A 15981-nucleotide genomic window follows, 5' to 3' on the forward strand; every position below is an offset into this window, starting at 1 on the left:
CATTGTATGGCTGACTTCACTTAGCATGATAGTTTCTAGCTCCATCCATGTTGCAAAAAATGCTGGTATTTCGTTCTTTTTAATGGCTGAGTAATATTTCATTGTGTGTATGTACCACATCTTCTGGATCCACTCCTCTGTCGATGGACATTTAGCCATGTTTGGGCTATTGCAAATAGTGCTGCAATGAACACTGGAGTACATGTATCTTTGCGAGTCATGGTTTTCTCTGGATAAATGCCCAGGAGTGGGATTGCTGGATCAAATGGTAGTTCTATTTTTAGTTTTCTGAGGAATCTCCATGCTGCTTTCCACAGTGGTTGCACCAATTTACAATCCCACCAACAGTGTACTAGGGTTCCTTTTTCTCCACACCCTCTCCAGCAGTTACTGTTTGTAGACTTTTTGATGATGGCCATGCTGGCTGGTGTAAGGTGGTACCTCAGAGTGGTTTTGATTTGCATCTCTCTAATAATGAGTGATGTTGAACACCTTTTCATGTGTTTCTTGGCCATCTGTATGTCTTCTTTGGAGAACTGTCTGTTTAGATCTTCTGCCCATTTTTTGATAGGCTTGTTTGTTTTTTTGGTATGGAGCTGCAGGTGTTTATAAATTTTGGGGATCAATCCCCTGTCAGTCGATTCACTTGCAAAGATTTTCTCCCATTCTGTGGGTTGTCTTTTTGTGTTGTTTAGGATTTCCTTTGCTGTGCAGAAACTTTGAAGTCTGAGTAGGTCCCATTTGTTTATTTTTGTTGTCAATACTCTGATAGGTGGATCTGAGAAGATGTTGCTGTCATTTATGTCAGAGAGTGTATGGCCTATGTTTTCCTCTAGGAGTTTTACAGTGTCTGGTCTTATATCTAAGTCTTTAATCCATTTGGAGTTTATTTTTGTGGTGTTAGGGAGTGTTCTAATTTCATTCTTTTCCATGTGGCTGTCCAATTTTCCCAGCACCACTTATTGAACAAGCTGTCCTTTCTCCATTGTATGTTCTTGCCTCCTTTGCGAAACAGTCTAGGTTTTTAAGAGGTTCAGAGTAAAGTGTGTGGGAGATCAATGCCTACAAATTTGATTATCTTAACTAAAATGACCAATCCCTTGAAAGGCATCATCTACCAAAATACACACGAGGAGAAATAAATCATATGAATAGGCTTACATCTATTAAAGAAATCAAATCAATAATTGATATCTCCCCAAACAGAAAGTACCATGCATGATTTCATTCTATTAGATGTTTAAGCAAAAACTGATAGCAACTCTTTATAATCTCTGCAAGCATATAAAAGCAGAAGGGAACACTTCTTGTTCATTCTATGTGGACAGCATTGCCCAAATACTAAAGCCAGATGAAGACATTATAAGAAAGGAAAACTACAGATAATCTCTCTCAGGAACACAAATACAAAATCTTCAGTAAAACATTAGCATTTTGAATCCAGCAATATATATAAAAAAATCATCTACCATAACCAAGTAGAATTTATTTCAGGTAAGACTGGTTCAACATTAGAAAATCAAGTCATAAGCAGTGAGATCCTGCTGTACAGCACAGGGAACTAAATCTAGTCACTTGCAGTGGAACATGATGGAGGATAATGTGAGAAGAAGAATATATATATATACATGACTGTGTCACTTTGCTGTACAGTAGAAATTGACAGATAAATCAACTACAGTGAAAAAAATAAAAATTTTAAAAGCATCTGACAATATCTAACACCTGTTCATGATTAAAAAAAAAAAAAAAAAAAAAACCCAGCAAATAAGAAGCAGAGAGGAATTCCCCCATGCTAATGCCATACTTAAATGGAGAGAAATAGATGCTTTTCTCCTAAGATCAGGGATAAAACAGACATTCCTTCTTGCCACTTCTCTTCAATGCTACACTGGAAATCCTAGCTAAACCAGTAAAATAAGATGAGGAAGTAACAAATGTACAGGAGTTCCCATCATGGCTCAGTGGTTAACGAATCCGACTAGGAACCATGAGGTTGCGGGTTCAATCCCTGGCTTCGCTCAGTGGGTTAAGGATCTGCGTTGCCATGAGCTGTGGTGTGCAGGCGGCTACAGGTCTGATTATATCCCTAGCCTGGGATTCTCCATATGCCATGGCTACAGCCCTAGAAAAGACAAAATGACAAAAAGACAAAAAAAAAAAAAAAAAAAAAAAAAAAAAAAAAAAAAAAAAAAAAGAATTGGTGGAATTTCCACTGTGGCTCAGTGGTACGAACCCAAATACTATCTATGAGGATGTGGTTCGATCTCTGGCCTTAACTCAGTGGGTTAAGGATCCGGCGTTGCCATGACCTGTGGTGTAAGTTGAAGATGCAGCTTGGATCTGGCAATGCTGTGGCTCTGGCAAAGGTCGGCAGCTACAGCTCCGATTAGACCCTAGCCTGGGAACCTCCATATGCTGTGGGTGCAGTCCTAGAAAAGAAAAAAAGGCAAAAAAACCCCCACAAAAAACCCCACAAAAAACACAAGATCTGGCATTGCTATGGCTGTGGTGTAGGCTGGCAGCTGTGGCTGCAATTCGACCCCTACCTAGCCTTGGAACTCCCATGTGCCATGGGTGTGGTCCTAAAAAGACACACACACACAAAACTCCCAAAAGTACTAGAGTTCCTTTGTAGCACAGTGGGTTAAGGACCCCACATTGTCAGTGCAGCAGCTTGGGTCACTGCCATGGCATGGGTTTGATACCTGGCCTGGGAACTTGTACAGGCTGCAGGCATGGCCAAAAATAATTGATCAATGCTAAATTCATCCAGACAACTTTATCATTTCATCTTTTCTCCCTTCTGTCATCCTTTTCTTTACTTGTAATTATCGCTTTATGATGAAAATATCAATACCCTTCTTTATAACTTGGAAACCAGATTACAAGGTCATTATGACTAGTCTTGAAATCTCAGGGGTTTCTCTGTTAATAAAAAGTGTAAAATTCGGAGTTCTCTTTGTGGCAGTAACAAACCTGACTGGTATCCATGAGGACACAGGTTCAATCCCCGGCCTTGCTCAGTGGGTTAAGGATCTGGTGTTGCCATGAGCTGTGGTGTAGGTAGCAGACACCGGTCAGATCTGGCATTGCTGTGGCTGTAGTAGAGGCTGGCAGCTGCAGCTCTGATTCGACCTCTAGCCCAGAAACTTCCATATGCCATGGGTGCAACCATAAAAAGCAAAGTACAAAAATTTCAAGAAGGTAATATGAAACATCTATCCTGGTTCAGAACAGTCTCTTTTGCTCCCTTTCTCATTCACTACTGTGAGCTATGTAAATAAAGTTATCAGCTAGCTGTTGTTCAAACAGGTGAAAGATTTGCATCTCTGTATGCTTTGGTAGCACATTTGGTAAATACAGATCATCATTTATAATCTTTGAACAACTGATACACTTAGGAAATCAGTATTTTCTTTTTTCACTGGACTTCTGTTTCTAAGAAGACAGTCACAAATAACTGCATATTGTATGATTCCGTGTATATATGAAATGTCCAGAATAAGCAAATCTATAGAGACAGAAAATATATTAGTGGTTGTCAGAATGGGGTTTGACTGCTAAAAGGTATGGAGTTTCTCTATGGGGTGATTGTAAATGTTGTAAAACTGACTGTGGTGATGGTTTCACAACTATATGAATGTACTAAACCCCACTGAATTGTATACTTTAAATGGATGAATTATATGGTATGTGAATTATGTCTTCATAAAGCTGTTAGAAGTTAATTTTACTTTTAAATCAGTCATTCAACTTATTTCTGTGTAAAAGAGTTAACATAGTAGGCACAACTGTTGCTATCCTTTTGAAAGACCTGTTTAACTTTCTTTCTTTTTTTTTTTTTTTTTTTTGTCTTTTGTCTTTTTGTTGTTGTTGTTGTTGTTGCTATTTCTTTTGGGCCGCTCCTGCGGCATATGGAGGTTCCCAGACTAGGGGTTGAATCGGAGCTGTAGCCACCGGCCTACGCCAGAGCCACAGCAACACAGGATCCGAGCCGCGTCTGCAACCTACACCACAGCTCATGGCAACGCCGGATCGTTAACCCACTGAGCAAGGGCAGGGACCGAACCCGCAACCTCATGGTTCCTAGTCGGATTCGTTAACCACTGCGCCACGACGGGAACTCCTAATTTTCTTTTTGACTGTAGAATTTTGTATATGCTTAGCCCCCAACATAAACCCTAGGCTCATTTCCAATGAACTTCCCTGGTAGACAACATCTCATATGTGCTGTCCCAACTTATTACTGGAGGAATTAAGTATGTGTCTTGGTGACTCTACTGGGTGACGACTCTTGAAAGCTTGTGTCCAGTCTTCCTGGACTTCATCCCACTCATTTTTTTTTTTTTCCTTTTGCTGATTTTGCTCTGTATCCTTTCATTGCAATAACTCTTAGTCATTAGTACGACTATATGCTGAATCCCACGAATCCTCTGAGCAAATCATCACCTAAAGATGGTCTCAAAGGATCCCAACACAACTTCACAATTACATAGTTACTATCAGATACTTATAAAATACTCTAGTGAAAAAATGACAAATAATATTTGTTTGATATATAAAGCATTCACAAAGTATTTGTAAGTGTGAAATAAATACTTATGTGCTTCTTTCTTTATTTATTTTGGCCGTGCTCATGGCATGTGGACGTTTTGGGGTCAGAGATTGAGCCTGTGCCACAGCAGAGACAGTGCTGGATCTTTAACCTGCTGAGCCACCAGGGAACTCCTATTTGTCTGTTTAAGTGGACTTGAATGAAAGAAATTTACCTCTTGAAGCATTTAAAACAAAAAGCATAATACAAAAATAAATACTCCAGTTGAGAGAAATGAGAATAAACAATTCTATAGTAATAAGAACGACAGGGAGTTCCCATCATGGCTCAGTGGTTAAGGACTCCGCCTTGGAAGCATGAGGTTGCGGGTTCGATCCCTTGCCTCGCTCAGTGGCTTAAGGACCTGGCGTTGCCGCGAGCTGTGTTGTAGGTCCCAGACTCGGCTGGGATCTGGCAGAGCTGGGGCTCTGGCGTAGGTCGGTGGCTACAGTTCCCATTCGACCCGAGCCTGGGACCCTCCTTATGCCCTGGGTGTGGCCACAGGGAATGGCAAAAAAAAAAAAAAAAAAAAAAAAAAAAAGAACGACAGACTTTGCTTCTACCATTTATTGGGTACCTACCATGTGTTAATATTATGCCATGTGCTTTATATCAGCTATCTAATTCTCGCAAAAACCTTTCAGGTACCCACGTACACCCCCATTTTATAGATGAGATACTGAACCTAAGTTGCTCATAGGCTAGAGAGGTAGTACAAGACAGAGATGGCATTCAAACCTAGGTTTATCTGACTCCAAAGCCATTATATTTCTACTACGACTCCAACATAGTATCACACAAGAGGTGAATGAAATAAAGCTACTTTAGTTTCTCAATTAAATCCCAAAAATAATGTGAGCATAGAGAAATTTAACACTTAAAAAATTAATAACAAAAGGATACAGAAACTTTACTGAAATCTATTTAATGCAGCTATGGTTAAAAAACAAACTTCAAAAATTATTAGGTAGTTAACAGATATAATCATAATGAATACTTACTAAATCAATCAGAGAAAGAGAGTAACAAAGGCATTAACAAAGAAGATTCATAACTTACCATTCTTCTTTTATACTTTCAAGATTATCTACTTCTTTCATTCTCTTTTGCCTTACTGTAAAAGTAAAAAGACATAAAAGCTAAAGTTCTTACTGTAGTATTTTATTTTTTAATTAAAAATTTTTATTAAAGTATACAGTTGATTACAATGTTTGTTAATTTCTGCTGTACAGCAAAGTGACCCAGTCATATATATACACACACACACACACACACACACACATTCTTTTCCCTTATTACCTATTCTATCATGTTCTATCACAAGTGATTAGATACAGTTCCCTGTGCTATACTGCAGGACCTCATTGCTCATCCATTGTAATAGTTTGTATTTACTAATCCCAAACTCCCAGTCCATTCTACTCCCTCCCCCTTCCCCTTGGCAGCCACAAGTTTGTTCTCTATGTCTCTGAATCTGTTTCTGTTTTGTATATGGGTTCACTTGTACCATATTTTAGATTCCACATATAACTGATATCATACAGTATTTGTCTTTCTTCTTCTGAGTTATTTCACTTCGTGTGATAATCTCTAGTTGCATCCATGTTGCTTCAAATGGCATTATTTTATTCTTTTTTATGGGTGAGTTAATACAGTATTTTAAATAAACTTATTCCAATGTATACATTAATATTCTTTAACATTAAGTTATTATGCAGCCCTAAAGCAGCACTAAAGGGTTCTTAAAAACAAGTGACTAAACTTAAAGCTGTCACTTTCACCTACAAAATAAAGCAATAATAAAAAGCAAATTTTGGATTTGGATAATCTTCTGACAAAGGGAAGATTTAGTAAAAGTTATGATGAAAAAAATATAAGGTACCCTTTGTTAAGTAATAAACAAAAGTGAATGAAAACATTTCACTAGATCTCCAACAGAAACAAAAGTATCCAATCAATATAAACTCATTCTTACAATTCCCAGGAAAAGCAAACTGACCAGATGTATTTTTACACGTTGTAGAAATATTCATATCTTTTGACTCTGATCTTATACATTTTTGGAAGCTTAAAAGTTCTGGAACTTAAAAAAAACTTAAACTATATACATGAAATATGTCTACCACAGCTGTTGTTAGGAAAAACAAAGTAAACGGTCATAGTACAGCTGCTTGATGGATACAGTATACTTTAAAAATAAAGAAGATATCACATAGGTGAAAATACAGGAAACAAAAACTATGCAATCACTAGAATGTAACTGAGTACATATGAAAAAATGGAGAGAACCAAGACTGAAAACAGTTATTGTTGCGGGGGGTAGTAATAAAACTGAGGATTATTTTCTCTCTCAAACCTTCTGCGATACTAATTTGCCTTTACAACAAAAATAATCCAAGAAAAACAACAAACAAATCAATGTTTAAAATAGTCCAAGCCATCTGTCTTCTGAGGAATCCTGGAAGCAATGACACACTATAAGCAACAAGCATACCAAGTGCCCACACCTTGATTTCTGAATAGAACTGTCCTAAAAATGGGAATCACGGCTCCTTAGAGAAAAGGTTGCTTCCAGGGTTGGAGCAGGAAAAAAAAAAAAAAAAAAAGAGCCCCTAAAACATCTTGCTCCAGAAAGTAAGATGATGCTCAATGAATGATAAAGACCTATCAAAAGGGCATGGAAGCCACCTGAAGGGGCTCCCACTGGACAAATCTAGAAAATGAACATCAAAGTAAATAATGATACTAATGGATTATAACTCATTGAATAAAATAAAAACCCATGAGGAGTCCATACTATTAGATTTAAAAAAATCAGGAAAAGTTGGAATTTTAAATAAACTCAACAGTCATATGGAGTCATCATTGGAGCCAAGATAAATTCCAGATATAACCAAGATTGAAAATTTAGAAATTGAACTTGAGGATGATGTCAGCAAAATGACAGAATAAGCAGCTGCATCAAGCTCTTATCCACACAGAAACATTGAAAAACAAACAGAAACTGACAGAACCAATTTAGAACTCTGGAATGTAGTCAAGGTTATATTATAGCTTTCAAGTAAATGATGAATCAAGAAAAAAACAACTTAAAAACAGCAGTCATAACAAACTAATTCAAAACTAAGCAAAGGACTTGAAAAGACATTTCTCCAAAGAAGATATATGAATAGCCAATAAATACATGAAAAAGATACTCAACATCACTGGTCACAATGAGATAACACTTTCTAAACATCAGAATAGGTATTGAATTTGGTGACTGAGGTATTATTTACAATAGCCAAAACATGGAAACAATCCATATCAGATGTCTACCAAGAGATGAATGTCTAAGCAAAATGTGGCATATATATATATATAAAACAGAATATTAATTAACCATAAAAAGAAGTAAAGATTTGATATATATTACAACATGGATGAAACTTGAAAACACTAAGCGAAATAGGCAAATACAAAAGGATAAACATTCCATGATTCTGGTTATATTTCATACAAGGCAAATTCAGAGACAGAAAGTAAAATAGAGGTTACTAGAAAACTAGGAGAGAGAAATGAGAAGTTATCATTTAACGAGCACAGAATTTCTGTTTGGGACTATGAAAAAGTCTTGGCAATGGACAGTGGTAATTGTTGCACAGCACTACGAATATAATTAATGCCATTTTAAGTTAATTGTACACTTAAAATTGGTTAAAATGGAAATTTTTATGATTTTTATATATGTAGGCATTTATAATAGAAAGCTTCACAAAAAAAAAAAAGGGCAACTCTTTTAAAAAACATGGTAAATTTGTCTATAACCTGAAGAGTGGACAACTTTCCTATAACTGAAATCCAGAAGCAATAAGGGAAAAGACTGATTCATTTAACTTTTTTTTTTTGTCTTTTGCCTTTTCTAGGGCCGCTTCCGCGGCATATGGAGGTTCCCAGGCTAGGGGTCTAATCGGAATTGTAGCCACCAGCCTACACCAGAGCCACAACAATGCGGGATCCGAGCCGTGTCTGCAACCTACACCACAGCTCACAGCAACGCCAGATCCTTAACGCACTGAGTGAGGCCAGGGATCAAACCCTCAAAACTCATGGTTCCTAGTCAGATTCGTTAACCACTGAGCCACGACGGGAACTCCAGAATAAAATTTTTTTAAAAAATCCCAAATGACTACAAAGTAAAAAGACAAATGACAAACTTAAAAAAAAAAAAAAGGAACTGGCATTACCACTAAAAGAACATATAACTAAAGGAATTACAACTAAGAGAACTGGCATTACAACTAAAAGAACATATAAAGAACAGATATGGAGAAAATTACTAAGAGAAACCTCAAAGGTAAGGGGGGGGGGGTTCTTGCTAAGCTGACCTACAAGATTCTTGCTGAATGCAAGCCAGAGTATCAGATGTCATGGGTATGAGGAATTTGATCAGATACCAAGGGTGGGAAAATTCTGGCTAAAGCTATTTAACAGGATTCTTGCCAAAAGTGGGCTCTACAAGGATAGAAATGGAAGCTGAAGGTCAGGCCTCCTGGAGAAGATGCCTGAGAGGAGCCAGATTACAGTTTGGTCAAGGAGTCTTCGTCATATGAGTCTGTAACTAGGCACTGTATACGTAGCTAGATATTGCCAAATTCCCTTCCCAGGAGGGGTACCATTCTGCATTCCCACCAAAAATGTTTGAGGCTGTTTGCTCACACTCTCAGCAAGAAACTGTTGCAAGACTTGTGAATTTTTGCCCATTCCTACCAGTAAGAAATAGTACCATAGTATAGTTTCAATTGCATTTCTCTAACTATAAGTGAGACTGACATCTTTTCACATATTTAGAGCCATTTGCTTCTCTCTTTCTGAGAAGTCTCTTTATATTTGTTACTTATAGGTTGTTGGCCTTTTCTCTGTATCTGTTGTTTTTATATTAATCTTTTATTTGTACTACCAGTTCCTTTTTTTTTCTAAGTTTGTCATTTGTCTTTTTACTTTGTACAATTACCTTTTATACGTACTTAAAACAAATAGTTTAGAAATGTTACTGTTAGGTCTCCATAGGCTGTTTATGACACATCCCAGAGTCTACAATTTAAAACTAAATACTTAACTGAAAAGAAGACATAATCAAGCCAGCTATGATGGAAAAAATAAAAATCATTACAAAAAAAAGAAATCAGCCATTGAAGATTCAGCAGACCCATCCCAAATCAACTGAAAACTAGAAAATGGACACTAGAAGTAGGAGTATACTACTCTCAAAAGTCCCCAAAGTATCTGGAGGTGAATTTAATATGAGTAACTGAAGATTCAGCAGCAGCCTTTCACCAGATAACATCAGTCTGAATGCTCGTAGGTTCTAGCTTCTACTCCAGTTTCCCACTGCTAATGGAACTGGGCTCTTAATCACAGCCAATTTGGTTGAAGAGCTAATTCCAACTTAGCCTCTGTTTGGATAGGAATGAAAGGAGAAGAGTGGGGTTTGCTCTGCAAAATATCATTGAAAATTGTTTTAAATACCTGTTATTTTCATTATGAATTGAATATAAACTGATAGCGAATTTGTTTTAGCTTTTTCATAACAAAATTGCAAGCAATTCTGAAAGACAAGGGGAAATGGAAAGAAAAAGGAGGAAATGCAATAGGCAGAAGAATAAGTATTCAACATAAGATGAGGGAAGGCACCTTCAAAAGCACCCCCAAAAGAACTTCATGATACCTTTTGGCTATGAGGGTATGGTAGGAGTCACTAAAGCCATCCAGGAGAATGGCACCCAACAATCAAGGCAAATTGGATGTCTCTGTCTGAGGCAGCTATTTCATGTTTCTAAAGACTTTTTTTTTTTTTTAAGTGGCTGCACCCATGGCAAATAGAAGTTACCAGTCCAGGGACTGAATCTGAGCCTCAGCTGTCACCTACGCCACAGCTGCAACAAACTGGATCCTTTAACCCACTGTCTCCACAGTGATCCATGCCACTGCAGCCAGATTCTTAACCTACTGTGCCACAGCAGGAACTCCTCTAAAGACTTCTTGATCCTTCCTGTACTGCTCTTCAAAAGAATTCCCTAGGCTTAAAAATGAAAACAGACCATTATTTCATCCAGAGAATCTTAGTCAGAAGTTTCCCCATGACTGGCCTCTCAGTTAAGGATCCAGTGTTATCACTGCTGTGGCACAGATTCAATCCCTGGCCCAGGAACTTCTGCATGCTGTGGGTGTGGCCAAAACAAAACAAAAACTTTGCTGAAACCCTTTGGGGAGTTTGGAGTTTTTGGGGGGGGCATAAGCCACCTATCTCTTCGCATAACCCTGCAATAAACCTTTCTCCGATCCAAACTCTGACATTTCAATTTATTTGGTCTCACTGTGCACTGGGCACATAAACTTGGGTTCAGTGTCATGCAGAGAATAAAAAAGCCATGTGACAAATATCTTAAGCTACCAGCATGAAGTTGGGCATCAGAATGAACAGATAAACAAAATTTCCCTAATTTTACAAATTTATTTGCAATTAGTACCAGTACCATCTTACATTTATATTGTGTATCACAGTTTACTAAACACTTTCTTAAATATCCCACTTACTTCCAACAACTACAGTAATAAAATCAGTCAGGAGCCAGAATAGATTGAGCTTTTTGGAACATATCCACTAAAAGTAAAAATCTAGTCAAAGTAGATTTAGACTACTAATAGATTTAGACTACTTTTTAATGTATATATTGGAATTCAAAAAGAAAGAAATTTGCATTCTACAAATCTTACTTATTTATTTATTTTTGGTCTTTTGTCTTTTTAGGGCCACACCTGAGGCATACGGAGGTTCCCAGGCTAAGGGTTGAATTGGAGCTATTGCCGCCAGCCTATGCCACAGCCACAGCAACACCAGATCTGAGCCCTACATACACCACAGCTCACAGCAATCCCAATCCTTAACCCAATGAATGAGGCCAGGGATTGAACCCGCAATGTGGTTCCTAGTTGGATTTGTTTCCTCTGTGCCACGACGGGAACTCCAAATTTTACTTATTTTTATAAAAATGTACTAGAGGGGAGTTCCCGTCATGGTGCAGTGGTTAACGAATCCGACTAGGAACCGTGAGGTTGCGGGTTTGGTTCCTGCCCTTGCTCAGTGGGTTAACGATGTGGCGTTGCCGTGAGCTGTGGTGTAGGTTGCAGATGGGGCTCGGATCCCGCGTTGCTGTGGCTCTGGCATAGGCCAGTGGCTACAGCTCCGATTCAACCCCTAGCCTGGGAACCTCCGTATGCCGCAGGAGCGGCCCAAAGAAATACCAAAAAGACAAAAAAATAAAAAAAATTTAAAAATAAAAAAAAAAAATATACTAGAGGAACAGAGTTCCCTTGTGACTCAGCAGGTTAAGGATCAAGCTATGGCTCTCGTTACAGCTGTGGCACAGGTTTGATCCCTGGCCTGGGGAACTTACTCATGTCTCAAGTGTAGACAAAAATTTAAAATATTATATATTTATACTTATTTAATATATATATAATTTTTAAAGATTATGGATTTATATCAAGATAGTATATCCAGTGGTATACTATCTTTATGTAGAAGATGAAGAAAACAATGGATGACCTTTCAGTTACATCTTCTATGAAGTAGGATTAGGCTTCCAAGAGCAAACTACAGCAGCATCAGAATCAAACACTTTCCCTATTTTTAAAAATTTTTCAAAAATAAGTTTATTTATTTATTTTTGTTTTTTAGGGCCACACCCGTGGCATATGGAGGTTCCCAGACTAGGGGTCAAATTGGAGCTACAGCTGCCGGCCTATGCCACAGCTTCAGCAGTGGAGGATCCAAGTCATTCTCCAGGCCGTATCTGTGACCCACACCACAGCTCACAGCAAGGCCAGCTCCTAACCCACTGCGTGAGGCCAGGGATCGAACTCACAACCTCATGGTTCCTAGTCGGACTTATTTCCGATGCGCTATGACTGGAACTCTAGCATCAAACACTTTAAAAGATGGCTGGTATATTTTATTTTATATTTCTAGTTTATTAACTATTACATACCTAGTAAAAAATGAAATCTTTTGGAAATTTTCAGCTTAGCTGTAATCATGATAATTAAGAAAATATATTTTTGTTGTCTTCTGAAAAAAGTTGTAATTAGAGAGTTACATACTGTCAAGGACAAATGTGATAGTGACAAAAATGTTTAATTCATTAATGTATTTATTTATTGTCTCTTTGTCTTTTAAGGGCCATACATACCCACAGCATGTGGAGGTTCCCAGGCTAGGGGTTGAATCAGAGCTGTAGACACTGCCCTACGCCAGAGCCACAGCCACACAGGATCTTAGCTGCATCTATGACCTACACATAGAATACAGCTCAAGGCAATGCCGGATCCTTAACTCCTTGAGTGAGGCCAGAGATCGAAGCCAGGTCCTCATGGATACTAGTCAGGTTCGTTAACCACTGAGCCACGATGGGAACTCCTGCTTGTTTGTTTTTTTTTGATAACAATTTTTATTTTTTCCATTATAGATGGCTTACAGTGTTCTGTCAATTTCTACTGTACAGCAAAGTGACCCCCCCACAAAATATACATTCTTTCTCTCACATTCTTTCTCTCCATCATGTTCCATCATAAGTGACTAGATATATAGTTCCCTGTGCTATTCAGCAGGATCTCATTGCTTATCCACTCCAAATGCAATAGTTTGCATTGATTAACCCCAGACTCACAGTCCATCCCACTCCCTCCCCCTCCCCCTTCAGCAACCACATGTCTGTTCTCCAACTCCATGAGCTTCTTTTCTGTGGAAAGGTTTATCTGTGCCATATATTAGATTTCAGATATAAGTGATATCATACGGTATTTGTCTTTCTCTGTCTGACTTAGTATGAGTCTCTAGTTACATCCATCTTGCTGCAAATGGCATTATTTTATTTTATTTTTTTTTATGGCTGAGTAACAAAAGTATTTTAAATGCAAAAATCTTAGGAGAAAGGGGAAACTTCTGCAGAAACAATCAAGATTGCTGAGCTAGCCAGCCTTTGACACCATGACATGCTCACTCCAGGGTTCCATTATGAAATGCTATTTACCTTGCAAAATCCATCTCAAATACTGCTTTAGAAAACCTTTCACAATTCCTCCAAAAGGCATGAATACAGAATTACTAACACAGCAGGGAGAGATTAAGTACGTACTCTTAAAAATCTGCCCTACCTTCATAGCCACAATCCTAATCCCAACTATCATCTCTAGGGCGTTTCCCCACATCCATTCTTGTCCCCATCCAATTTGCAGAGGAGTCACGGTGACCTTTTTGATTAAGATACAAACTTGATTATGGGGCTTTCCTGTTTAAAACCCTTTAGTGACCTCCCATTACTCTTCAAATAAGGTCTACATCCTCTGGATAAAATTAAAGGGGAGTTCACTGCAATGTTCTCTTAACTACATTTGAGTGGTTTGAAAATTTCCCCATAAAAGTTTAAAAAAGGGAGGAAAAAAAAAAAAAAAGCTGGTCCCAAATCTTTAACATTGTATGAAGGACGCACATAATCTCTCTGGCCCTAACTACAGGCCCCTTTTGCTTTCTACACTCAATCCAACTGCTTTGCCATTCAGTTCCCCCAATCTTCCCAAGCCTCTGTGGAACTGATTTCCTTTGCCTGAACCTTTTCTGGGAGTCACCCAATTCCTACTTATCCTTAATAACTAAGCTCAAAGATTCCTTTCCGAGGAAAAAACAACTGATTTCTTCAGCTGGGATAGGTACCCTGGTTACATACTCTCATAACACCCTACATTCTTCCTTTTTACCTTCTCTCTAGGTTGACTGGCATTTACTTGTGGGATTATTTGTTTACCTTGTTTCCTCCAATGACAATGTAGAGTCCTTAAAGGCAAAACCTATAATCATCACCCACATATTCTTACCTCAACACACAATACGTACTAAATGAATGAAAAACTAAGTAATTAACATTAAATATTAAGTATACATGTATAGTATTTACCACATGCCAAGGTTAAGAGTCAGTGCTCAATACATAATTAACAAATACCATATTCTGTCTTGCATCATTATTATTTGTGTGCTTAATCACTTTCTCCATCCTGCACACAAATCTTACTCATTTTTGGATTTCACCAATTCCTAGATCTAACTTTATTCATCGGATTTAATTGCTTTCTAAATCTACATGATACATAGTACTGTATAAAACACATCATTAACGAGAACCTACTGTGTAGAACAGGAAAATCTACTCAATAGTTTGAAATAACCTATATAGGAAAAGAGAATGGACTTTTCTATGACTGGTTCTGTACACCTGAAACTAATACAACATTGTAAATTAACTTTACTCCAAAAAATTAAATTTAAAATAATGACTTACAACATATTTAGAAGTCACAAGATCAACTTTTTTTAAAGAGTTTTTCACATTTAAACTAAAATATAAATAAAAACCTTATGAACAGCTCTCAGAACACTTAAGCCACGACTGTGAAACAAGGAAGCTGGTTTTCACGTCGTTCACAACCTGTCATATGTAACAGTTCCACGTCGACATAAATACAGACTGTCAATTTTCTACGTTTTATTTTCAATGATCTCACATTAAGTACAGAGTAACCAACGCTGGATGCCACACTAACGTCCCTTATTGCTAACAAGTAACTTCAAACAACCAGAAAAATGGATACATAGGAAAAAAAAAAAGATGTGAAAACAACGAAGAGCAAGCCTACACCATAAAACGTAGGTTGCGGGAGCCACGTATTGAGGTTACCTAAGGAATGTTCGCCCCAAACAGGCACGCTTTGCATTTCTGTACTGTGCGTTTGCATTCTGAGAACTGAACTGGAAGTTTCAAAGCGCTGCGCTTGCCCGCAGTCGGCCGCTCGGGAAGACGCGCAGACCGCAGGCCCAGAGCCGCGCCTCACCTGCGCTGGGCAGGAGTCCCGCCCAGGCCGCCCTTTCGGGGTCGCAGACACGGACTCCGAAACCGAGACAAGGAAAGGGCCCCGCGGCTTGGGCGGCCCCAGGATCCCCGGCGCCCCGCTGGGGAAACGCCCGCCCGCCCGCCTACGCCCCTCACCCGGCCGAACGCGGCGCGGCCCCTGAAAACTCACCTCCGGGCGCGGCCGCTGGAGGGGGCCGCGCCGCGCCGTCGCCTCGCGGCCTCCTCAATTCGCTCAGGGGCCGCGGGCGCCGCCGCCGCCCCTGCCGCTGGGCTGGAGCCACTCAGACAGGAAGCACCGCCGCCCCCAGATCCTCTCAGGCTCGGCAGCCGCTCCGCTGGGCCCCCTCCTGCCTCCCACGGTCACCGCAGCCGGCAGCTGAGCTCTGAGATCGCGCCGAGGCCGGTGCTGCGCAGACCCGGGCGCGCGCACCGGCCGCG

At 39.1% G+C, this 15981-nt stretch overlaps 1 protein-coding gene across 1 annotated transcript in view; it reads right to left on the reverse strand.

The window, feature by feature from the left end:
• Positions 1-15981, reverse strand: part of UBXN2A (UBX domain protein 2A) — a 46908-nt gene extending 30927 nt beyond the window's left edge. The window contains exons 1-2 of the mRNA XM_003125368.6: positions 15713-15981; positions 5657-5711 (exon numbers count right to left, since the gene is read on the reverse strand). Of these exons, the coding sequence (XP_003125416.3) occupies positions 5657-5697 (41 nt within the window). The 5' untranslated portion in view covers positions 5698-5711; positions 15713-15981. The remainder of the gene's footprint in view (positions 1-5656; positions 5712-15712) is intronic.

The sequence above is a fragment of the Sus scrofa genome, chromosome 3, assembly GCF_000003025.6.
Source record: "Sus scrofa isolate TJ Tabasco breed Duroc chromosome 3, Sscrofa11.1, whole genome shotgun sequence".
NCBI lineage: Eukaryota > Metazoa > Chordata > Mammalia > Artiodactyla > Suidae > Sus > Sus scrofa.